At 35.0% G+C, this 25,518-nt stretch overlaps 1 protein-coding gene across 5 annotated transcripts; it reads right to left on the bottom strand.

The window, feature by feature from the left end:
* Positions 1-4,188: 4,188 nt before the first annotated feature.
* Positions 4,189-22,377, bottom strand: LOC125670222 (uncharacterized). 5 transcript variants are annotated; one of them, XM_048905280.2, is made up of 8 exons: positions 22,057-22,376; positions 19,981-20,361; positions 19,310-19,696; positions 18,249-18,377; positions 17,844-17,942; positions 17,615-17,629; positions 8,212-8,296; positions 4,189-7,934 (listed from the first exon to the last, which is right to left on the bottom strand). In XM_048905280.2, the coding sequence occupies exons 1-8, from the start codon at positions 22,112-22,114 to the stop codon at positions 6,923-6,925; spliced, it is 2,166 nt and encodes a 721-aa protein (XP_048761237.2). In that variant the 5' UTR covers positions 22,115-22,376; the 3' UTR covers positions 4,189-6,922. The 5 variants fall into 5 exon arrangements, with proteins under 5 accessions (XP_048761237.2, XP_048761238.2, XP_056017263.1 ...); XM_048905281.2 differs by having other exon boundaries at positions 22,066-22,376; XM_056161288.1 differs by lacking the exon at positions 17,615-17,629 and having other exon boundaries at positions 22,066-22,377.
* Between the last annotated feature and the right edge of the window lie 3,141 nt (positions 22,378-25,518).

Raw genomic sequence — 25,518 nt, 5'->3', positions numbered from 1 at the left:
TATTCGATAATCATGTCATTCTTATTCGATAATTTATTAATTCTTATTCAATATAATTTGCATTGTGGGTAATATTATCTGTTTGTAAAGTCTCTGCTCATTGGGTACATGTATGTGAAAACGAAAGTAGATTATGGTGTTACCATATCTGGACCACGTGTACGCAGCACATTCATAGGTAATGAATGTCTATTGATTGATTACAGAACTGCAAACTTCTAACAATGCTTACAAGATAAACTACATCAGTGCATGTAATGATGCCTGATATGCAGCAACTCCCACCATTACTTACTTTAACTTTTCAAACCAATGAAAATTCAGTTTACAACCGTCTCAAACTGCGTCATATTACCCAGAAGGCAAATTATATTGAATAAGAATAAAAAGATTATCGAATAAGAATGACATATACATAATTATCGAATATGAATTACATGTTTTTGAATATGGATAGCAAGATTATCAAATATGAATGACATGATTGTCGAATATAAACAACATAATTATCGAATATGAATGATATGATTATCGAATATGAATGATAAGCTTATCGAATATAAATCACATGTTTTTGAATATGAATGATAAGATTATCGAATATAAATCACATGTTTTTGAATATGAATGATAAGATTATCGAATATGAATCACATGTTTTTGAATATGAATGATAAGATTATCGAATATGAATCACATGTTTTTGAATATGAATGAAAAGTTTGAATATGAATAACAATTTATTGAATAAGAATGACATGTTTTTGAATATGAATAACACGTTTTAGAATAAGAATAACATGTTTTTTAATATGAATGATAAAATTATCGAATATGAATAACAACTTTTCGAATATGAATGATATGCTTTAGAATATAAATTACAAGTTTTCGAATATGAATAACAAGATTAATATAATAGTGCAACGTTTTACACGCCATAGTTTCGCAAGAATGTTTTGGTTTGAAACCTGATTGATGCTCTGTTAAAAGATTATTTGCATTCAAATACTCGTAAAAAGTGTTAAAAACGTCTTTCCATAATTTTGCTTATGATAGGTAAAACAGATACCGGTCTATAATAATTAACAGGGAAATTACCCCCAGATTTGAAAAGCGTGGTAACTCTAGCTTTTTTTCCATTCATTTACAACGTCACCCTCCCGTATAGAGAAATTCATGATGAAACACAATGTGTCAGCTACGACATCAATACTCAATTTCAGTAATTTTACAGAAATTTCATCCATACCTGTAGCTTTTGAACTTGACATGTTCAAATAGTTCTCATATTTTCAAATAGTTCTCATATGTACAAATACCTTTCATATGTTCAAATATTTCTCAAATTGTTTTCCTATGTACAAATAATTCTTAAATTGATTTCATATGTACAAATAGTTCTCATGTGTTCAAATAATTCTTATATGTTCAAATAGTTCTCATATGTACAAATTGTTCTCATATGTTCAAATAGTTCTCATATGTACAAATTGTTCTCATATGTTCAAATAATTCAGAAAGTCTTCTCATATTTTTAAATAGTAATCAAATTATTCTCATATGATCACATAGTAGACCGCCGCGGTGGCATAGAGGTTAGAGCGTTCGCCCCGCATGCGGATGGCCGGGGTTCGAATCTCGGTCGCGACAGACCTAAGTCGTAAAAAAACAGGTAGTGACCGTTCCATCGCCAAACGCTCTGAATATCACAGGTCTTCGGAGATTACCTTAAAAACGGATGTCCCGTGTCACAGTAGGTGTGGGACGCTAAAGAACCCTCACTGCTCAATGGCCGTAAGCCCCGAGCAAACGCTTAAGGTAGTGCATGGGTCATTGAAAAGTAATGAATCTATGAATTTAAAAAAAAAAAATTATATATATTTTGTAGTTGACAGTCTCTGTAAACTCATTATGAAAGTATCACATATGGTTTTCAGGGAAATTGTGACGACACGGTGGTCATAGGCAGGGACATAGCCAGGATACTTTTGATGTGGACGTCCGAGTAGGCAGAGAGGGGGGGGGGGGGCTTAAGGCCCCCAGTGGGTCCAGGGCAAAGCCCTGGCGGGAGGCCATGGGACAAACCCCCGGAAGTTGGTAAATTTTAGATGATTTCGATGTGTATATTCGACCATTCTGAACGCATTTTTCGAACACTTTATACAATTTGTTACGCAACCATATTTGAGGTCTGTTTTTGTACGAAATGCGGACAAACACTTGTAAAATCTCAAAAATGAGAAAGACCTGTCCAATATCGTTGTATGACGAACCCACGCACTACAAACAATTAAACTGAATCCGTTGATAACAACTCCGGAGAGGACAAATAGAATTGTCATAAATATTGCCCTTCACTACCTTTTGATATATATCATGGAGACTTAGGGCCTAATGACTATTATTTAAAAGATAATTAAAACATAAGGGAATTTTCATTTGTATTGTATTTTATAAGTATATTTCTGTGTCTGTTTGTAGCTCACTTGTAAGTCTTTGTTTCCATTGTCTGTCATTATTACTGATGCTAAAAGCGCTTGACATGTGCCGGAATCGGAAACGAAAATACAGGATGTAGTCTCTTTTTAGATACTACATGAATAAACCACGTGATGCTTTGCAATCATTACCTTAAATTTGAAGCCCTTCACCGGTCTTTGTGACGTCTCCATATGAGTAAAAAATTCTCGAGAGAGACGTTGATAAACAAGATAAAATCAATCAATACAATCACATATTTCTTCTCAAATTGTTCTCATTTAATTTAATAATTCTTATATATTCTAATTGCTAAAGTGGAAGGGATGACGATAACGATTAGTGATCAATCTTATTAAGAGTTGGAAAAACACGAACCCCTGGACACACCAGGTGTCTAGATGGAGTAACCATCCCTGTCGACCGAACACATACGCCGAGAGATCCATATTCCGATCAAGCAAACGGACCAATCCGCAGTCATAGTCAGTGTAGAAAGAACGGCCTAATAATTAGTATGAAACACGTCATACCCACTTGACCCAATGACGGGTTGTATTGGCAAACTAGATCGTTATAACAACCATAAAATTTACGAAATGCTGAATTTAAACGTGATTGGTGAAACCCCTTCACCATCAACTTGTTTGTCAGTAACCTACCTCGATTTAAAAACTGATCATACACAGAACCAGCTCTTGCGTATCGAATCATTTGAGATATATACACACCATAGATCGTTATAATGAGCATAGAATTGGTAAAAATGCTGACTTTAAACGAGACTATTGAAACCCCTGGAGCATTAACTTGTTCGTCAGTAGCCTGCCTAGATTTACAAACTGGTCATACGCAGAACAAGCTCTTATGTATCAAATCAATGGAGAAACATAAACTCCATATGCAGGTGATAATGGAATATTGCTACATAAATATGAGATGTTGGCGATGGAGAAGCTGAAGTTTAAGCTATCCCGTTTGTCATAAAGAACTATTTGTATGCCGTTAACGTTTACCTAGGTACGAATGAAGTTTCTGTCGTATCCTTTATTTCGAGTTCAGGGGGATATGGCGAATCGACATATCAATGAAAATTGATGGTTTCAACAGTCTCATTAGAAGTCAGCATTTCGCAAATTCGAAGGTTATTATTATGATATGATTTGTAAATGTAAAACTTATATGGTACCAATTTTGATGCACCAGATGCGCATTTCGACAAATAATGTCTCTTCAGTGATGCTCAACCGAAATGTTTGAAATCCGAAATAACTATGAAGTTTAAGAGCTAAATATAGCCAAAACCAGCGTGCCAAAATACAATCTGTTTTAGTAGGTCAAATGCTGTCTTACAAATTTCGTAGGCTGTTCTTTACATATTGACTTTGAATAAGGATTACTCTGTTTCTTTGAAGATATAGGACTTGCAGCAAGTGTGACTATCAACATGGGATACTTACTCCTCCTCCTCCTCCCACCTCTAGATCTGCAGCACAATCATATCATTCAATCTGCAGCACAATCATATCATTCAATCTGTAACACAATCATATCATTCAATCTGTAACACAATCATATCATTCAATCTGTAACACAATCATATTCAATCTGCAGCACAGAAGAAGGTACAATTCAAATTCACCTCTGCTCCAATGATCATCCTCAAAGTAAAACGAGTCTCGCTTTATACAAAAAAAACCACAAATATCAAATTTAAGGCATTGGAGCACAATTTATTGATAAGTAGCAATAGTTAATGAACATGTGACGATGTGTCATGACTCGTTACATCATATTTCCAGTAGACTATATGCTCACTAATTAGTAAAATACTACGTTTTTGAGTCCTTCTCACCCCGTCTATTGTGGAACAAAGACTTAAATAAAATTACATTATACTCTATTTCATACCTTTTTAAAAAAAAAAATGACACAGATGATGAAATGATTGGTATTGGTAGTCACCCCAAACAAACTCCAGAGGTCCAAAGAAATTAAGTGTACACGCGATAATGGTAAGGAAATTCTGATTCATAAAAAATGTACAGCGCTATGGAATGTTACAAACAGTTTTTTGCACAAGAGTCTGGAATGAACAGCATTTCTGGATTACAAGACAAAAATAAATACTTTGGCAACAATGCATTTACTTGACACCCACAACAGAAAGTATAGGGAAACATGACCTGTCCAAAGTCAGGCCGACTCATACCAAAAATATCACTGAAGTTAAAACAACAATTAATTCATACAAGGAAGAAGTATACCTAATATACAATTTATACCATAACATTCAAAGTTATTGAGATTTATATATATACAAATATTAATTTCTTGGAATATACATGTAACATTTTTAAAAATTTCAATACATGTATACTTGTATATAATGGTATTCTTTGTTAACAACAGTCAATAAATATTTTATTCAAGAAAAGACCCAGAAAATAGATTTATATAACTCGGGTAAATAAAAATGGTACAAATTCATAATTTAGACAATTTACAGTACATAATTGAAATGACAGAAAAATTCAACACAGTAAGTAATTTTCAATTCATCAAGTTCATAAATGATTCAATATAAAAGTTTGAATGAAGTGATTAGGTGAACTCCTTGTTCTATACTTCATATTTCACATCTTAATTAATGTTCAACATTATGCATGCTTTACCCACCTTGAGCAAAGAACACCTTGAGTCTAACTTAAAGAGTTCTGATACAAATCCAGTCAAACATCAGAGTCACAGAAATATGTACGGCAATTTAGCAATCATTGCTACAATATGAAAGTATCACATAACAAGCACCAGGGGGACAACTCTTGTAACTGAAATACCTTCTCGAGTCTGAATTCTGTGGGTAGGAGAGAGAAAAGGGTTTGGAATGTTATGATAGCTGTGTGAATGAAAAAAAATAATAAATAAAACAATTCAACATAACTAACATTCGAGAGAAACAAAACAAATCAAATATAGAGATGAGCAAACAAAACAAAAATAAATAAAAATATTGAAAAATGACAACCTATTCTTTGAATTGTACTGATTAATGTCGAACTTTAAAAAATCACAACCAGCCGATCAATATTGTGGTCAAAAACACCATCTAGTACAAAATTCCTTTCATGAAGCGAGGAGTGGAATGTTCTTCGGTAGAGTATAATCACGAGATAATCTCATCTACCAGGTCTACCTATGTACCTAAACAATACACAACAGTCCACTCCACTAAATATTTCCTTGTCTGTAGGAGGCACTTGCACTATTGGTATGCAAGAAATCTACCTGTCAAAAATTATTTTAAAAAATGTGTCTCCAAAAGCAAAACCTACTGAGGAAACAACATTCACAAACTTCACAACCATGGAAATGAATCAAACTAATAAATCTGATACTTAAACAAAAAATAATATGAAAATGCAATATTGTAATTTATAAATATAAAATGTATCGCATGTTTCTGTTTCAACATAATAGTTAAATCAGGTTAATACTGACATCTAACCTCCAACACACATAACATCACAAACATACTAAAATATCATCTGCAAAAAGAATAAATGAACACAGCATTTTATTACAGACGATAAATACTTCAGTAAATCCACAGCTATTAGAAAATGCACAATCGGCAAAATCCTATACTGCTGTTTTATATATACATATCGCAATGTCCTCTTTGGTAGAAAAACTTTAAAAACCTCTGTCACTTTAAGACGAAAGAATTAAGGCTTTACCTATCTAAAACTTGTATAAAGATTTGCTGACCAGTGACCATGCTTCATTACATACTCCTGATTGACTTTCAGTGTAGCTCCAGATACAATGGTAGAGAGGCACATGAAACTAAGCTTCCCTATAAGGACAAGTGGTGGTCGTTCTATTTTCACTTTCACTTTTAGCCATGTTCCTCTTACCTTGTTATTCCAGTATGACTAGTAAGAATCCTACAACTTATATACAGAGTCCTTCCCCAAGCTTCCATAGAAACAATCTCTAACATTAACAGCACCGCATAGTGATGCAGGGCAGCAAGGTGGCACCCCAGTCAGCACCAGAAACGATATGGCACCACTGTTACTGAGGGACTAACGACAACAGATCACAACACTGAGACAAGGCCGGGACACTCCAGAAGTACTGGCAACTCACAGGTTTAAATAATGTTAGTGTACGTAAAATAAAAATACAACCCACAACTGTTACATTATGCAATACCATCCTTTTCAACTTATTAAACAACCATCTGTATAAATTGTATATCACATTACACTTTTATGAATATAAAACATTAACAGGTCCTATAAGTCACATTTGACAATCACATACAAGAGTTAAACAGCTCTTTATCTAAATATCTCACAGACATAAGCTGTGATTTTCAGGCAAGCTGCCAGCCAAATGCAGACATACTTTTTTCCTACACTATTACTGAGTGTCAGAATTTTGTTTTAACGTCAACAGTTTCCTTATCCTGCACTGCATCATACGGCTCGCCGTACGAATTACTCCCTGCCTCGCTCCTTCTCGCATCACATGGGTCTCCGTACGATGAATTGTAAATGACACTTCCTCTCTCGCTCATTTTCACAGTGGAGGACGAGGTTCCCTTGCTGGAGTTGGACTTCACAGAACCTGGCACAAGATAATCATCCTCAGAAACCAGTACATGCTCTGGGCTACCTACTGAACGATAACCAGTGTCCTCACTACCACAGAAATTGTCATTAGATCTGGGTGTCCCCTCGCTGGTTCCCGGCCCTTCGCTGGTTCCTGGTTCTCCCTGCGATGGCCGATTTGAAGCCTCGTCTCCTTGTTCCCCATTCATCTGTCCGATGTCATTCCCTGATTCAGAATCATCAGAGTCACTTTGATACACATACAAGTCTGTGTTTGCAGCCTTTGGGATATCTCCATCTTTCTGATAATTGTCAATGTAAATATAGCCCTTCTGTGGGATTGGTTTAGGTAGGGTCACGCCCTCTGCCACACTACCTCTCTCATTTTCCATCCTCTGGATCAGCACCTGGATCTCATCGCTCGTGGCATATGCTAAATCATTCTTCTTTACGCGGCTGGTGGGAGCCTGGAAAACAGAGGCATCCCAAGGAGAATGATAGGGATTAGCATCCAGTGTCTTCTCTGGAGACTTCCTGACTGGCGGGGTGGCAGGGATAGGGGGAGGGGCTGGGGGTGGCACCTTAGGCCGATCATTAGGGAAAAATGACCCCATGGCTTTCCCTGGTGTGAATGGAGACTTGTTGTCCATACTGCCATTTGGCTGAGCCATGCTTTCATAATAATTCCCATATTTATCATCTCCAAAATGCTCCTCTGTGTATCGATCTTCGGTGTCCGATGATGGGAAGGAGGATGGAATGACAGAACTGGGCGTGGACAGTGGGACTGGGTGTGGCAACATCTGGGGCTTCTTACGAAACCTTCCTCTCCTATAAAGACATACATTACTTCTCATCAAATACCTGTACACAGACTACAATCATCAAACATGAAATGTACAATACAAGCATTCTTCCTGGAAAAAACTCCATTTAAATATTCAACAGGATCAGAGAAAATAAATGGAGCATGATATTAATGTAATGAAATATAAATTGTTTGGTTCAATATCTAAAATACGGTCTAATTCTCATTAATATAGTATTCTTGCCCTGTAAGCTATGATTCTTCATGAAGAAGCTTATAATTATATATCAGATGACATACCTCTGTTTGATACAGATGAAGATGATGACTATGATGAGAATGACAACCAGCAGACCGGCTACAGCACCAACGATGACACCCACTTCTGAAATATCACAGCACAGACATCATTACAAGAAAGAGGGATGCAACCTACTCATATAATAATAGGTTCTTTTATTGCATTTATCTTCGTCTTTTTTCAACTATCATTGAGGAAATGAGGGTTAATGATGCATGTGCTGAACAGTGAACATGTCAATTGTTAAATGACTAGGATTGTTCACCAGAGTATCCTTAATTGTGTTTTTAACACATTGGACATAAATGTCAAACAACAACACAGCCTTAGAGACAATACACAGCAATATACACCTAGACATTAACTGTGTGTATAAACAGTAACCAGCCACACAGGGGGTGACACTGCCTGATGTACATAAAACGGGAGCATGAGGTGTCCAAACAGATGTCAAAAACTAAAATTAAATACAATGTTGGTCTAATACTGTAGTCAGGGAGAAAAGGATCCTAGTACCAAATACATAAATGTACTGACATCAGAGTGAACCCAAGTACCAAATATATACATATATACGCTTATATCAAATAAAGAGTATCTCATGAATATATACGTACATTATAATGAATTCTATTATTCTCTTACCCCTTTTTTAAAAACAAAACTTAAAATACAGCATTGAAGCATTAACATGTCTACAAGACTTACTCTGAACCAACATGGGAGGTACGTTCCTCAACATACAAAAACATTATACTGCACTTTTACTGGGCCATCACTGACCACTGACAGTCCATAGTCAATCATGTGTAACCAGGCATTTTGTGATCACTCACAGTGTCCATCAAAAGGTCACGGAGGTCATTTGCCTCATTGATCATCTGTTTAATACAACTTAATGATCCATCATCCACAGCTACCCACCAGTGTATCACATCTTACTGGTTTTTATACATCTGTCACAAACGAGGAGTACTAAAATAACTAGGCTGTTTGACAATCTCAGCAGGGGAGATCTACCATTTAACCTCGCCTACTCGTCATCAGTTTATGTAACACTCACTGTAATGTTATTACACAGGGACATTAAGCATGTTAAGTATTCAAATGCTGGCTTGATAGTCAGTGAATTCTTTATATCATCTGGTGATCAAATTCACTAAAGGTCAGATCTTTTATTCTAATGTTCAAAAGTGTATAGAATGACTTATGCCTCTCAAGCACACCCAACACCTTTACAGGTCTATTCAGATTTGATGTATATAAAACTACAGATATCATCTGATCTTTGTTTTCTTTAATCAGATTTTACTACAAAATTTAAACAAGAAATGTTTTAAAAACATATACATGTACACCCCAATGTGGCAATTTTGAAATGGATCAACTTTAAATTTAGAATATCTATAATGATAGTGACAAATAAGGTTCAAGGGTAATAACTTGATGGCAAAGGCTTCTAAAGCATACAGCCTTGTGACCTGAACATTAATCAGGGTAATTTATAAGTTCTTTAGTGGTTACCTTTAGTGCCTGCTGAATTTGAAGTGATTCAAATCTATCCCTGCACAGGGTTCTCAAAATATTGAGGTGACAAAATTTTCCTATGTGCAAAAAATCAAGCTAATGCTTCTCAAAATATTGCATTTATCTGTAATAGTTTGACCTAGCTGCAGAAATGAAGTTATTGGAATAGACCAGAGAACTACAGGTCCATCCCTTATAAAAACCTTCAATTTACAGATCCACCCCTTATAAAAACCTTCCATTTACAGATCCACCCCTTATAAAAACCTTCAATTTAGGCCAATTCAACTTAATTGATAAATTATCATCCCCGCCCACTCCTAAAAAATCGGAACGCCCCGAATTTTTTTATTTTGCGAAACTTGTGATTTCCGAAAAAAAATTTATGCCCGACTCCGGTATTTACACTTCTTGTTTACATTTACAGTATAGCAACTTATATAGGCATTGTGCCTGCTGTCTAATCCTATTTATGTATGTATTTTTTATATATATACATGAATAAAATACTGTTGAAATCACAGTATAGCAACGTGAAAAGCCATGTGAAGAAAATATATATGGTTTTTATGGTTCTTAGTTAACCTGGAATTCATCTGTGAAATAAGCATAAATTGATATTCATCTGGCATTAAATGATGTACTTCTGTTAACAAAAACTAGTTTGTCATTAATATTTTTCACAGAAAATAAAAATTAAAAAATAAAATCCTCCCACCCATCCCATACTTTTTGGTGACCCTGGATGATAATCTACTCAATTAAGTTGAATTGGCCTTACAGATCTACCCCTTATAAAAACCTTCAATTTACAGATCCACCCCTTATAAAAACCTTCAATTTTCAGATCCACCCCTTATAAAACCTTCAATGTACAGCTGAAGTTTATATAGACAGGTCAATTTTGGGCCCCTTCCTGAACTACGTATAGACAGGTCAATTTGGTCCCCTTCCTGAGCTCTATACAGACAGGAAATCAACTAACTTGTGTTTACTTACATCCTTTAAGTTATACAAGTGTGTACTTCAATATAAGTAAGTATGTCATCTTTCACGTCCTGCTTAATAAAATACAACACTGAAAGCCATGACGGCCACATCATATTAAAACGAATAGCTTTAGCAACCAATCAAAAGCTCCGGGATCCTATTATACAGCTAAATAATGAATATTCATAATACATGTATCTACATAGAATCCCATGCAAGCCTGGCAATTCTTTGACATAATATTTATTTGCAAGGTTCTAATATCTCATGCATAGTATATCTACCAATCAATGATTAGTACAAAATAGGGAACATTGTATGCTTCACTTGACTTCACAAACACAAAAATTAAATACATTACATATATTTGATTATGAAGATTCCTTCATATTACATGTCAGTCCGAGTATATGATTATTTCCAATCCCTGTATCTCACTTTATATATTTAGTAAGTTGAACTACATCTAAGAATGATGATGTTGTCCAGAACAGTACACATTCCAGCACATTTTGTTACCAAGGAGTGATAAGTGAGTGCAGACACCATGCTGTAGTGAGAGGGGTGCTACAGACTCTGGCAAACAGTGAACAGTAATACTGTACAGTTATATAGTAACTCTGGGTCATAGACAGTGTGTAGTTATATAGTAACTCTGGGTCATAGACAGTTTGTAGTTATATATAGTAACTCTGGGTCATAGACGGTGTGTAGTTATATAGTAACTCTGGGTCATAGACAGTGTGTAGTTATATAGTAACTCTGGGTCATAGACAGTGTGTAGTTATATAGTAACTCTGGGTCATAGACAGTGTGTAGTTATATAGTAACTCTGGGTCATAGACAGTTTGTAGTTATATATAGTAACTCTGGGTCATAGACGGTGTGTAGTTATATAGTAACTCTGGGTCATAGACAGTGTGTAGTTATATAGTAACTCTGGGTCATAGACGGTGTGTAGTTATATAGTAACTCTGGGTTGTACAGACAGTGACTATTTATTCTGTATACATGTAATTATATAGTAACTCTGGGTTGTATAGACAGTGACTATTTATTCTGTATACATGTAGATATATAGTAACTCTGGGTAGTATAGACAGTGACTATTTATTCTGTATACATGTAGTTATATAGTAACTCTGGGTTGTACAGACAGTGACTATTTATTCTGTATACATGTAATTATATAGTAACTCTGGGTTGTATAGACAGTGACTATTTATTCTGTATACATGTAGATATATAGTAACTCTGGGTAGTATAGACAGTGACTATTTATTCTGTATACATGTAGTTATATAGTAACTCTGGGTTGTACAGACAGTGACTATTTATTCTGTATACATGTAATTATATAGTAACTCTGGGTTGTATAGACAGTGACTATTTATTCTGTATACATGTAGATATATAGTAACTCTGGGTAGTATAGACAGTGACTATTTATTCTGTATACATGTAGTTATATAGTAACTCTGGGTTGTATAGACAGTGACTATTTATTCTGTATACATGTAGTTATATAGTAACTCTGGGTTGTATAGACAGTGACTATTATTCTGTATACATGTAGTTATATAGTAACTCTGGGTTGTATAGACAGTGACTATTCTGTATACATGTAGAAATAGTAACTCTGGGTTGTATAAACAGTGACTATTTATTCTCTATACATGTAGTTATATAGTAACTCTGGGTTGTATAGACAGTGACTATTTATTCTGTATACATGTAGTTATATAGTAACTCTGGGTTGTATAGACAGTGACTATTATTCTGTATACATGTAGTTATATAGTAACTCTGGGTTGTATAGACAGTGACTATTTATTCTGTATACATGTAGTTATATAGTAACTCTGGGTTGTATAGACAGTGACTATTATTCTGTATACATGTAGTTATATAGTAACTCTGGGTTGTATAGACAGTGACTATTCTGTATACATGTAGAAATAGTAACTCTGGGTTGTATAAACAGTGACTATTTATTCTGTATACATGTAGTTATATAGTAACTCTGGGTTGTATAGACAGTGACTATTTATTCTCTATACATGTAGTTATATAGTAACTCTGGGTTGTATAGACAGTGACTATTATTCTGTATACATGTAGTGATATAGTAACTCTGGGTTGTATAGACAGTGACTATTCTGTATACATGTAGAAATAGTAACTCTGGGTTGTATAAACAGTGACTATTTATTCTGTATACATGTAGTTATATAGTAACTCTGGGTTGTATAGACAGTGACTATTTATTCTGTATACATGTTGTTATATAGTAACTCTGGGTGTATAGACAGTGACTATTTATTCTGTATACATGTAGATATATAGTAACTCTGGGTTGTACAGACAGTGACTATTTATTTTGTATACATGTAATTATATAGTAACTCTGGGTGTATAGACAGTGACTATTTATTCTGTATACATGTAGTTATATAGTAACTCTGGGTTGTACAGACAGTGACTATTTATTCTGTATACATGTAATTATATAGTAACTCTGGGTTGTATAGACAGTGACTATTTATTCTGTATACATGTAGATATATAGTAACTCTGGGTTGTATAGACAGTGACTATTTATTCTGTATACATGTAGATATAGTAACTCTGGGTGTATAGACAGTGACTATTTATTCTGTATACATGTAGTTATATAGTGACTCTGGGTTGTATAGACAGTGACTATTCCGTATACATGTAGATATATAGTAACTCTGGGTTGTATAGACAGTGACTATTTATTCTGTATACATGTAGTTATATAGTAACTCTGGGTTGTATAGACAGTGACTATTTATTCTGTATACATGTAGATATATAGTAACTCTGGGTTGTATAGACAGTGACTATTCTGTATACATGTAGTTATATAGTAACTCTGGGTGTATAGACAGTGACTATTTATTCTGTATACATGTAGTTCTATAGTAACTCTGGGTTGTATAGACAGTGACTATTTATTCTGTATACATGTAGATATAGTAACTCTGGGTTGTATAGACAGTGACTATTTATTCTGTATACATGTAGTTATATAGTAACTCTGGGTTGTATAGACAGTGACTATTTATTCTGTATACATGTTGTTACATAGTAACGCTGGGTTGTATAGACAGTGACTATTTATTCTGTATACATGTAGTTATATTGTAACTCTGGGTTGTATAGACAGTGACTATTTATTTTGTATACATGTAGATATATAGTAACTCTGGGTTGTATAGACAGTGACTATTTATTCTGTATACATGTAGATATATAGTAACTCTGGGTTGTATAGACAGTGACTATTTATTCTGTATACATGTAGTTATATAGTAACTCTGGGTTGTATAGACAGTGACTATTTATTCTGTATACATGTAGATATATAGTAACTCTGGGTAGTATAGACAGTGACTATTTATTCTGTATACATGTTGTTACATAGTAACGCTGGGTTGTATAGACAGTGACTATTTATTCTGTATACATGTAGTTATATAGTAACTCTGGGTTGTATAGACAGTGACTATTTATTCTGTATACATGTAGTTATATTGTAACTCTGGGTTGTATAGACAGTGACTATTTATTCTGTATACATGTAGATATATAGTAACTCTGGGTTGTATAGACAGTGACTATTTATTCTGTATACATGTAGATATATAGTAACTCTGGGTAGTATAGACAGTGACTATTTATTCTGTATACATGTAGTTATATAGTAACTCTGGGTTGTATAGACAGTGACTATTTATTCTGTATACATGTAGTTATATAGTAACTCTGGGTTGTATAGACAGTGACTATTATTCTGTATACATGTAGTTATATAGTAACTCTGGGTTGTATAGACAGTGACTATTCTGTATACATGTAGAAATAGTAACTCTGGGTTGTATAAACAGTGACTATTTATTCTCTATACATGTAGTTATATAGTAACTCTGGGTTGTATAGACAGTGACTATTTATTCTGTATACATGTAGTTATATAGTAACTCTGGGTTGTATAGACAGTGACTATTATTCTGTATACATGTAGTTATATAGTAACTCTGGGTTGTATAGACAGTGACTATTTATTCTGTATACATGTAGTTATATAGTAACTCTGGGTTGTATAGACAGTGACTATTATTCTGTATACATGTAGTTATATAGTAACTCTGGGTTGTATAGACAGTGACTATTCTGTATACATGTAGAAATAGTAACTCTGGGTTGTATAAACAGTGACTATTTATTCTGTATACATGTAGTTATATAGTAACTCTGGGTTGTATAGACAGTGACTATTTATTCTCTATACATGTAGTTATATAGTAACTCTGGGTTGTATAGACAGTGACTATTATTCTGTATACATGTAGTGATATAGTAACTCTGGGTTGTATAGACAGTGACTATTCTGTATACATGTAGAAATAGTAACTCTGGGTTGTATAAACAGTGACTATTTATTCTGTATACATGTAGTTATATAGTAACTCTGGGTTGTATAGACAGTGACTATTTATTCTGTATACATGTTGTTATATAGTAACTCTGGGTGTATAGACAGTGACTATTTATTCTGTATACATGTAGATATATAGTAACTCTGGGTTGTACAGACAGTGACTATTTATTCTGTATACATGTAATTATATAGTAACTCTGGGTGTATAGACAGTGACTATTTATTCTGTATACATGTAGTTATATAGTAACTCTGGGTTGTACAGACAGTGACTATTTATTCTGTATACATGTAATTATATAGTAACTCTGGGTTGTATAGACAGTGACTATTTATTCTGTATACATGTAGATATAGTAACTCTGGGTTGTATAGACAGTGACTATTTATTCTGTATACATGTAGATATAGTAACTCTGGGTGTATAGACAGTGACTATTTATTCTGTATACATGTAGTTATATAGTGACTCTGGGTTGTATAGACAGTGACTATTCCGTATACATGTAGATATATAGTAACTCTGGGTTGTATAGACAGTGACTATTTATTCTGTATACATGTAGATATATAGTAACTCTGGGTTGTATAGACAGTGACTATTCTGTATACATGTAGTTATATAGTAACTCTGGGTGTATAGACAGTGACTATTTATTCTGTATACATGTAGTTATATAGTAACTCTGGGTTGTATAGACAGTGACTATTTATTCTGTATACATGTAGTTCTATAGTAACTCTGGGTTGTATAGACAGTGACTATTTATTCTGTATACATGTAGATATAGTAACTCTGGGTTGTATAGACAGTGACTATTTATTCTGTATACATGTAGTTATATAGTAACTCTGGGTTGTATAGACAGTGACTATTTATTCTGTATACATGTTGTTACATAGTAACGCTGGGTTGTATAGACAGTGACTATTTATTCTGTATACATGTAGTTATATTGTAACTCTGGGTTGTATAGACAGTGACTATTTATTTTGTATACATGTAGATATATAGTAACTCTGGGTTGTATAGACAGTGACTATTTATTCTGTATACATGTAGATATATAGTAACTCTGGGTTGTATAGACAGTGACTATTTATTCTGTATACATGTAGATATATAGTAACTCTGGGTAGTATAGACAGTGACTATTTATTCTGTATACATGTTGTTACATAGTAACGCTGGGTTGTATAGACAGTGACTATTTATTCTGTATACATGTAGTTATATAGTAACTCTGGGTTGTATAGACAGTGACTATTTATTCTGTATACATGTAGTTATATTGTAACTCTGGGTTGTATAGACAGTGACTATTTATTCTGTATACATGTAGATATATAGTAACTCTGGGTTGTATAGACAGTGACTATTTATTCTGTATACATGTTGTTACATAGTAACGCTGGGTTGTATAGACAGTGACTATTTATTCTGTATACATGTAGTTATATAGTAACTCTGGGTGTATAGACAGTGACTATTTATTCTGTATACATGTAGTTATATAGTAACTCTGGGTTGTATAACAGTGACTATTTATTCTGTATACATGTAGATATAGTAACTTTGGGTAGTATAGACAATGACTATTTATTCTGTATACATGTAGTTATATAGTAACTCTGGGTTGTATAGATAGTATTTATTCTGTATACATGTAGATATAGTAACTCTGGGTTGACTCAATACAACATTCCTCCACATACACTGGTCCGTATCTAGAACGCATCTATTTGTGGTTTTCACATGAATAACTACTTTACCAGAATTATTCTAAATGTGAACTTAACTCTCAATGTAAAATATTCCATTCTCTTTTAAAATCAAATGAACACTCTTCATAATGAAATAGCAACACGTGACTGTATGTTATACGCTTCACAACCAGCTTAAACATTCTTATTTATCTCTAAAATGCTACTTGATTCCTTGACAGGTTATCTGATCGACTGAACATGATCAGTTATTAAAAATTAATAAAATCGATAATCAGAATCGGAAAGCTTTTAGCAACTAACAATCGATAGTTCATGTTATAACTGATCATCACTGAGTCTGTTAGTGTGAATTCATGACTGCACTCCATAGTTCACAATACATGACCCTGCCAAATTCTGAATAATGCTAATTGCTAAAGGTCACACACAATATCATATTCTAATCAACATTTTTTTCTGACTGTTTATCTATAGGACATGATTTTTAAATTTTTTGTTGTTAGCTTTGTTTTGTTGGAGTAGGCTGACTTGGTGTTTGAAAACAACCAAGTTTACAGCAAATTTACCATTAAATTGTCCATATGAGAAAAAAGTGTTAAGGTGTTTGTTTCCCTTATGAATACCATAAATAGATACATTCTAGCACCATGAATAAAATACATCGATGTATATCATTATAAATAACTTACCAGGCCATGCAAAACCTTTAACAATCAAAACATCACCATGTTAATCATACTTTTCTTGTATCACATGTGTTATGCAGACACACATATTTTCCTCGTTAGCTGCTAATCATCAGCAATCATTAAAATGTCGTTAATGTCAAATGAACACGTGAAAAATATGTTTATGTGGCTATCACACACTGTTACTTCGTTTTCAGATATTGTTACCATGGTTACAGTGAAAACTTACCCTTCTTACTAAGGGTTGTGTCCTCTTTATCTCGAGGCTCATTTCCGTCACCAGAGAGCATTTCATCTCCTCCACCCTCAGATGGACCAAATATATCCCCTGTTATGCAATGGAAACAAGGAAGGGTATTTTCTTATTTAGTGACCAGGGTGCAAGTAGATAGATTCAAAGAGAAGTGTAAAGCACATACCCCCACTTACAAAAAAGAAAAGCAAGTAAACATTTCTAACCACACTCTCATCAAAATGTACACAATCCAATTTCCTCCAATTATTCTATGGAGCTTTGCTTCCTGGGTCCTCATCCAGGGTATAGCACTAAACCTCTTGAGCAGTCCAAAGACCCTTGACCTATACATATTTCTCCCCCCTAACCTTCCCCTGTATATAGACTGCCTACACTTACCCGGAGTTTTTGTTGTGGCTTTGTCTTCGTACGCTGGTGTAGTCAGTAGCGATGGTGGCCCACAAAACAGAAGGTTCTCTGGCTGATTGCTTCCACAAGTTACTATCACGTCGATATTTGGCACAGTCGCTACATTGAAAAGGTGAAGATAATTAACAGTGATCAATCTCATAACTCCCACAAGGAATACAAAATAGAGAGCTGGGCAAACACGGACCCCTGGATATACCAGAGGTGGGATTAGGTACCTCTATGAGAATGACAAACCATCACTCAGTCACACAAAGTAGCTTCATACCAACCCATTATGAAATACACATGTACATGTATTAACACATGATAAATAAAGTGCACTGCTTGGGTACATGATACAGCTGTCTTGAATATAAATGTACATGATGTATATCTATGTTTTGCATACTCGAAGTTACAAGCTGTGATGCTGCAATTTATAACTAGACTAGGTTTGATGGAGCTAGGCCTTACATTGTGCAATATGATGAAGACATGATTTGCCAATATACATGCATGTCATTCCAAAATGAGGCCACAGTGACATTCTCTTTGGTTAATGGCAATGCATCTTTCCCCCTAGATGCATCAACTTACTTAGTTTGACAGTCCTAGGCCATGCAGTGCCAAAACTATGATCTGGACATATTTGAGTATGTAAAACCATAAAATTCCAAAATGAGGACACAGTGACCTACTTTTGGGTCGCAACACACCATTCCTCTAAGATGCATCAACTGACCAAGTTAGATGGTCCTAGGCCTCAAAGTGTGCAAGATATGATCCGGACACGAAAAAGTGAAAAGACATATGGTTGGAAAAGGCCATATCTTAATACGGCCTGTCAAAAGATGGGTGTATAATAATTCCTGTGCATGCTTAAGTTTCTACAATACATTGAACCTTTTAAACTAATAGAGAACACACTGTAATACACTGAACCAAATGAATACTTGTTGGTGAGGTCCTACAGTCTCTGATACTGTATATAGGAGACATATTATAAACCACCCCACCTCTAACACATACAATTTCGATGCCACACATACCTGTGACTGAGAGCCAGACCTGGGAGGGGTGAACACCTGGCTGATTGTACAGCGACACTCTGGCATACGGGGAGGTGCTGTAGAACAGGTCAAATAAACCCTTCTGAAAGTAGTTCCTCTGGCATCTCACCTCCTGTGAGTACTCTGTGTCAGTCAGGGTCATACGACTCCGATAGTTACAGAGACTGATGTTATTGTAAGAGTGAAGTCTAATGTCAACAGCTTGGAATTTAAGTCTGCCTGGGGAATCGCAGTCCGAGGTCGAAATGGCACAGGAACAGACACGGGGGGAGCCAGTGGCATTGGCATACCGTGAGCCATTGTACAAAAGTGACACAGATTTTCCCTGTCGTGAGGCCTCAGAGCAGATATCAATAAACGTTTCCTCTGCAACCAAAAAAAATTAATTAAAAAACTTAAAAAAACAAAATACTATCAGCAAAGATGTTGAATTACAGTAAAATATCTTGCCATTGTTTTAGCAGGTAGATTTTATTCTATTTAAAACATATACCTGGGTACCTTTCACATTTAATGCAACACAGAATTTCAACAGTGAATCCATCAGGTGACATAGATTTTGCCATTGTACTTTTTTTTGATAAAAGTCTCATCTTAATTTCCTTTTTTGGGGGGAGGGGGGGGATGCTTTTGTGGAAAACAATCTCTACCTTTAATGCAGCTGTAGGAAGCCGCCACGTAGTTTGTCATGTCTCGGTAGCTGCAACTTGGACCTGTCTTCACAGACTCTGCCCTAAACCATCCACACTTCTGGTATCCTGAACAGTTGCTAAACACTTCAAACGCCTTCTGATAGGTGAACGACAGACTGCAGTCACCACCGTAGTGACTACAACAGGCCTCACTGGACTGGCAATTCCGTTCTGGGACAGGGTTGGCTGGGCATTGGGCTGTTGTCTGCTTGGCGTAGTATGTCAAGTCTCGTGGGGCCACTCTCTGCCCTCGTGGGCAGTCCATTCTGTAGCCAAAGTCACAGCGCCCCACACATGCTGTGGTGATCTTTACATCTTCATTAAATTGTCCACATGTCACTGTGTACAAAAACAGGGAAGTCATTTGACAACATTCACAATTGTATCAACATTACACGTTATCCTCTGCAGTTGTAGACACATTTCATTTTAAACAAATATTCACGGAGTATGATTCATTATTTTTATTCAGTACTGTCAGTTTTGCATACAAACTCATGTGCATGCGAATCATAATTTTGAAATCTACAGGACATTTCTGAAATCTGCCAGTCGGGAATAGAAAGTATTGATCCTTAAAATTTTAAAACTAAAATAATTTGTGTATAAATCAATAAAATACTGGTTTTTAGCCATTCTTGAATTTTTCATCTTTAGAAGGTGTTCACCTCCGATCCTGTGTCCATTTATAATTTAAATTTTTGCCAAGATGAACTTTCTTATTATTACTAATGTCTTCTTTTTTCACTTAAAGCCAGTGTTCAACATGACTGATCTCACATGTAAAATTTAGGATTACATTTTGTTCTGAATTAGCTTACAATAATTCAAAATTTACTAAACACAAAATGTTTATGATTTCTGTTTTTATTAACTTATCAAATTCTTATGAAATATCAAGTAAAAAATCTTTATTTTAGCCCCACCCTAGCCCAAGAGACTAGGATTTGATCAAATATGAATCTACTTGCATATTAAAATATGACTTATCACGGCCCTGGTGTTCTTGAGAAGATTTTTATAAAGATTTTTTTATTTCATGCAATACCATACCATGTCAAACTTTGATTCTGTATTGTGGCCCCATCCAACCCCCCAACCCCTATCAGACCATTATTTGATGAAACCTGAATTTGCACTACCTGAGGATGCTTGTATACCAATATGATTAATCACAGCCTTCTGTTCTTGTGAATTTTCTATAAATCCATTTATTTTAAAACTTTGATCTTCTATAGTAGCACCATTCTATCCCCTGGGGCCATGACTTAAACAATTTACAATCTACTAGCTACGTCAGGAAGGCTCATTATTCTAGCCCAGTGGTTCTTGAGAAGATATTTTAAAATTAATCCACCTCATTTTCAGCTTTTCTGAATTATTTCCCCTTGAAATTGGGCATGACTCTTCCTCTGAACAATTCTTAATTCCTATTTACCCTAGGATGCTCTGTACCAAGTTTGGTTCTAAAAAAAAAGGTTGAAAATGTGAAAAGTTTACAGACAGATAGACAAACTACGGACAATGGGTGATGAGAAAAATTGTTCACTTGAGTTTACAAGCTCAAAGAGTGAATCTTTTTTTAATTTATAAAAGACTGTGTCCAATAGATCTATAGTTTGCGATAGACAATATTTTGGCCTCGATGTTGGAAGTTGCCTTGCACAAACTCCTCCATTACTTTAGCAATTTCAATTGTTAATACTGACACTGAAGTTCTTAAAACTTCAAACATCCTCTCCCTCTGTGTTACACATGTTGTTATGTAATTAACATGTTTGTTTTGTTTTGTTGGTTTTGCTTTTTATCTTTATTCTTATATAGATATCAGTCTGATTACAATCAAACCTTCGCTAGTTCCTCGTCAATTTGAATTCACGCGATAACCAAAATAAAAAGGAGCTAGTGAAGGTTTTCTTTGGAAAAGACTATAAATGTACTATATAGCACTGGTCATTGTCATTTCTGAAAGCTTTTAAAATTAATATGCATAGATAATTGAAATAAGCAAAATTCTACAAACGTGAAACATACAATACGAACCCGTCACAAAAACCTCGAGTATTAGCCAGACTCGATGGTACAACGGCATGATCAGTCCACAATCCTTTACATCGCGATCACTTCAATCAATCGGTGACCTCTCGCGAGTGCGACTTGTAACGACTGCCACCACACGGACCTGTCGGCTCTTTCAAAATGTGCCCGTAAATTTGGTGTGTAACGAATTGAAAAACACAATTCCGGTTCCAAAACAAGTAGAAATTCAACAATTTTACGGTAAAAAATGGAATTCTTTTGGTTTCATTTAGTTTCAATATTTTCCCTTACACACCGGAACAGGAAGTAAGAATTTAAAGGTGTTCGGTGAAATCGTTCCCTTACTAACTTTTAGCCCAAGAAGGAGTTTAGAATTCCCGCTTTCCAATATCATATTTTAAACCATCTAGGTAATAATTTTTCATTTAAAAAATAGAATAAATACTAAATGACAAAATATGTTTAATCAGGAAGTGTAATTTACTTTTCAGTTAGAGAAGATTAATTTCGTAATCGCCAAAGTTCTGAGATACATACATGTATACATACTCTCTCTCTCTCTCTCTCTCTCTCTCTCTCTCTCTCTCTCTCTATATATATATATATATATACATCTAGCACTACAACTACACTAATCTACAAACGTATTTACAACGCAGACATGTTTTTTGGTCTTTAAGCTTGTCGATCAATGTAATTAAAAGTGGAGCTTGAATATTAGGACATGCCTTATATTCGTCCAAAGAGCTGATCCAGAATGTACGAACATGTACGATATATATATATATAGGGCAACCAACATACGATTTTTATCACATATACTTGTTTGAAAGAGGTGTATTTTTCAAAGAAACTGATATACCATTGAAATCAAACAAAAACGTAATTTAAGAATAATTTCGTAATTTTCATTTTACATCTTTAATGTATTTCTAGCATTTAAATTTATAGGTTTTCTTTTTATATGTTTAACAACAGAAACAATAACGAATCGAACGAACAGCTTCTTTTCTCGCAAAGGTAATTTAGAATAAAAAGGAATTTTCAAAATAACAAACAAAAAAACTATCCTCTTGATTCAAACATGATATTTTAGCTGAGGAGGACCGTAACAATAATGAAATAAATATTTTCAGGATGATGATTTATCTGGAGTCCTGAACACCCATCTATACTTCATTCATTTTCTTGAAAATTAGAGTAACAGCGTCAGTAAAACTGGGCTAGCATGTTGTGAACTAGAATGAAAATTAGCAATATCACTCTTTGTAATTGAAACAAAACAATGTTAGTTATCTAGACGGAACTTTTCATTGCGGACCGCATGCAGCGGCGACCTAATACTGTGTAGATTATATCGTTTCCTCATCCATTTAACCAGCGTTATCACATTACCCCCACGTTACGTCAGCAACTACAAAATCAATATAAAAAATTCCTCTTTTTTCTAAATTGAAATTTTAAAAAATCCTTTGGGTGATTCATCATGCAGCGTGTCAGATGACTTGTGTGGGTGAAAAACATCGGGTACTCTATTTACTGACAAACAGGTCATAAGAATGCTGGTATATACATGTAGGTCAATAAATACTAATATAAAGGTCAATAATAATAATGCAAAAAGTATTTTAACATCCAGCAATAAATCATATCATTCAACTCTGCAACCTTAACAGTGAAAGTTTCATTCATAATTGAAATCCAAGACTGAGGAACACAACAGGCATCCTCTTAGGCAATTAACACTGTGCATTCTCTCTTTCTCTCTCTCGTTCAAAATCAGCTTATAGTAAATTGAATTTAAATTTGTCCAAATCTATATATAGTTTTGAAGATTTTAAATTATTACTTTAGGTGGTATTGTCATGTATACATTAAGTATAAGCCTCGCTTTGAGATAAATTTATAAGTCTGTATAATTATAACAGCGCCACCCTGCCTACTGATGTCACTGATAGAGTACAAATACTGCGATTGAAAACTCCCAGGTCTGCGTTGAACGGTCACCAGTGCCCTAGTTAGACGTTCACGACCAGTAGAGTTGCAAGAAGTTGGTCGGAAATCGTAGTGGATTCAAACTATCTTAAATAAGTACCGGAAAAAATAGAGTGCATTATTTAATGTACTATTCTGGCGGGGTTGATACGGGTGACAGGGGCTCGTGTTGTGTGTGAGGTGGTCTGATTCCGACAACCGCCAAGAGACCATACGTTAATTACACTCAATCAATCTCTTTAAATCATTCTTGTATAATTCACACTTTGTTATGTGTATTTTCAAAATCAATACATCAGGCAGCTGTCCTTTTAAATAGCTTTTTAATATGTAATCAAGTTTGGTTAAGGCATCGAAACAACTTCGAAACGCATTAATCCGAGGTCTTAAGAATCCCCCGAGTCTGCTCCGGGAGATTTCCTGGTGTGACTGACCACGAGGATTATACTCTGGTCCGCTGCAGTACAACGTGTCACGGGGGTCCTCTTAGGGCTCTGGTGCAGCAAACGGTTTATTGAAAGTTTTGTTATCAGCTTATGATTTTAAATCTCTGAAATACCTATTTACAATCTGAGTACTCAATCTAGCTTATTTTCTAACTGTTGTGAGCGTTAATTTTGGAACTGGACGTTTTCTTACTAAAGTGCATGCATCTTCCATATCGGGGAATCAAGGGCCGAGGTAGAGAGTGTCGAAGTCTTTATAGATAATTAATGAACCACCAAATCAGAACGGGGGTGTACTGTTAGAAAATACTGACGACCAAACAACGTTAAAACGGCGGATAAACACCATAACAGAATGGATTATCGCAACGAAGTGTCAAAGGAAAACCTGTTTACAAACTGGATATTTATTAGTGTTCTTTGCCTGTGTTTTGATCGGTTATGAATTGCGTCATTTTAGTTAAGTACTTTTTGATAGATTGCCGTGTCCCAGAGATGTAGAGTTGTCCATGTGATATATAGGACAAAAAATCTCATCAAAGTGACAAAGTTAGAACACACCTGGATATATGACTTTCGCTCTAAAAAGTGAAGGTAGTTCAAAGATAATATATTTACGATCGAAATCAGGGATTCAATATGCCAATTGATCACTATAAAATGTCGATACAGGCTAAACCCCTGTACTCGGTATTAGGAAAATCTGACGCGGGAAGTCTCATGAAAATAATTCGCCCCCTAGGAAGCATACGGAAAGCAAAACTCTCCAATTCGTCTTCTGACAGGGGTGAAATTCTTCATAAATCCCTTGAAGTGTCGGCCGATAGCGACTTTGTCCACCAAGACAAGTCATCGAATACCCCGATCACAGACGACCCGGACTCCAAGCAGACCGACATAACCGCCGAACAAGATTCTAATTACATCAAGGAGGAGCAGGTTCTTCCAAAGATGCAGCGGACCAAGAGTAAGGTTTTTGAGAGTCGTTACAAAATCGCAGCTTCTAGAAACAGTG

This window comes from Ostrea edulis, chromosome 4 (assembly GCF_947568905.1).
Source record: "Ostrea edulis chromosome 4, xbOstEdul1.1, whole genome shotgun sequence".
Taxonomy (NCBI): Eukaryota; Metazoa; Mollusca; class Bivalvia; order Ostreida; family Ostreidae; genus Ostrea; species Ostrea edulis.
Note: the sequence above shows the minus strand (reverse complement) of the source record. Positions and strands in the feature narration are given on the sequence as shown.

Bases quoted from the DNA above. Each gene is read 5' to 3' on its own strand.
- LOC125670222 (XM_048905280.2), bottom strand. From the start codon at position 22,114: ATGCCGTTGTACCATCGAGTCTGGCTAATACTCGAGGTTTTTGTGACG. The intron at 18,378-19,309 runs GTATGTGTGGCA...TTTTCAATGTAG, and splicing joins GGTCTGGCTCTCAGTCACAG to CGACTGTGCCAAATATCGAC. The intron at 7,935-8,211 runs GTATGTCATCTG...ATGTCTTTATAG, and splicing joins TTCATCTGTATCAAACAGAG to GAGAGGAAGGTTTCGTAAGA.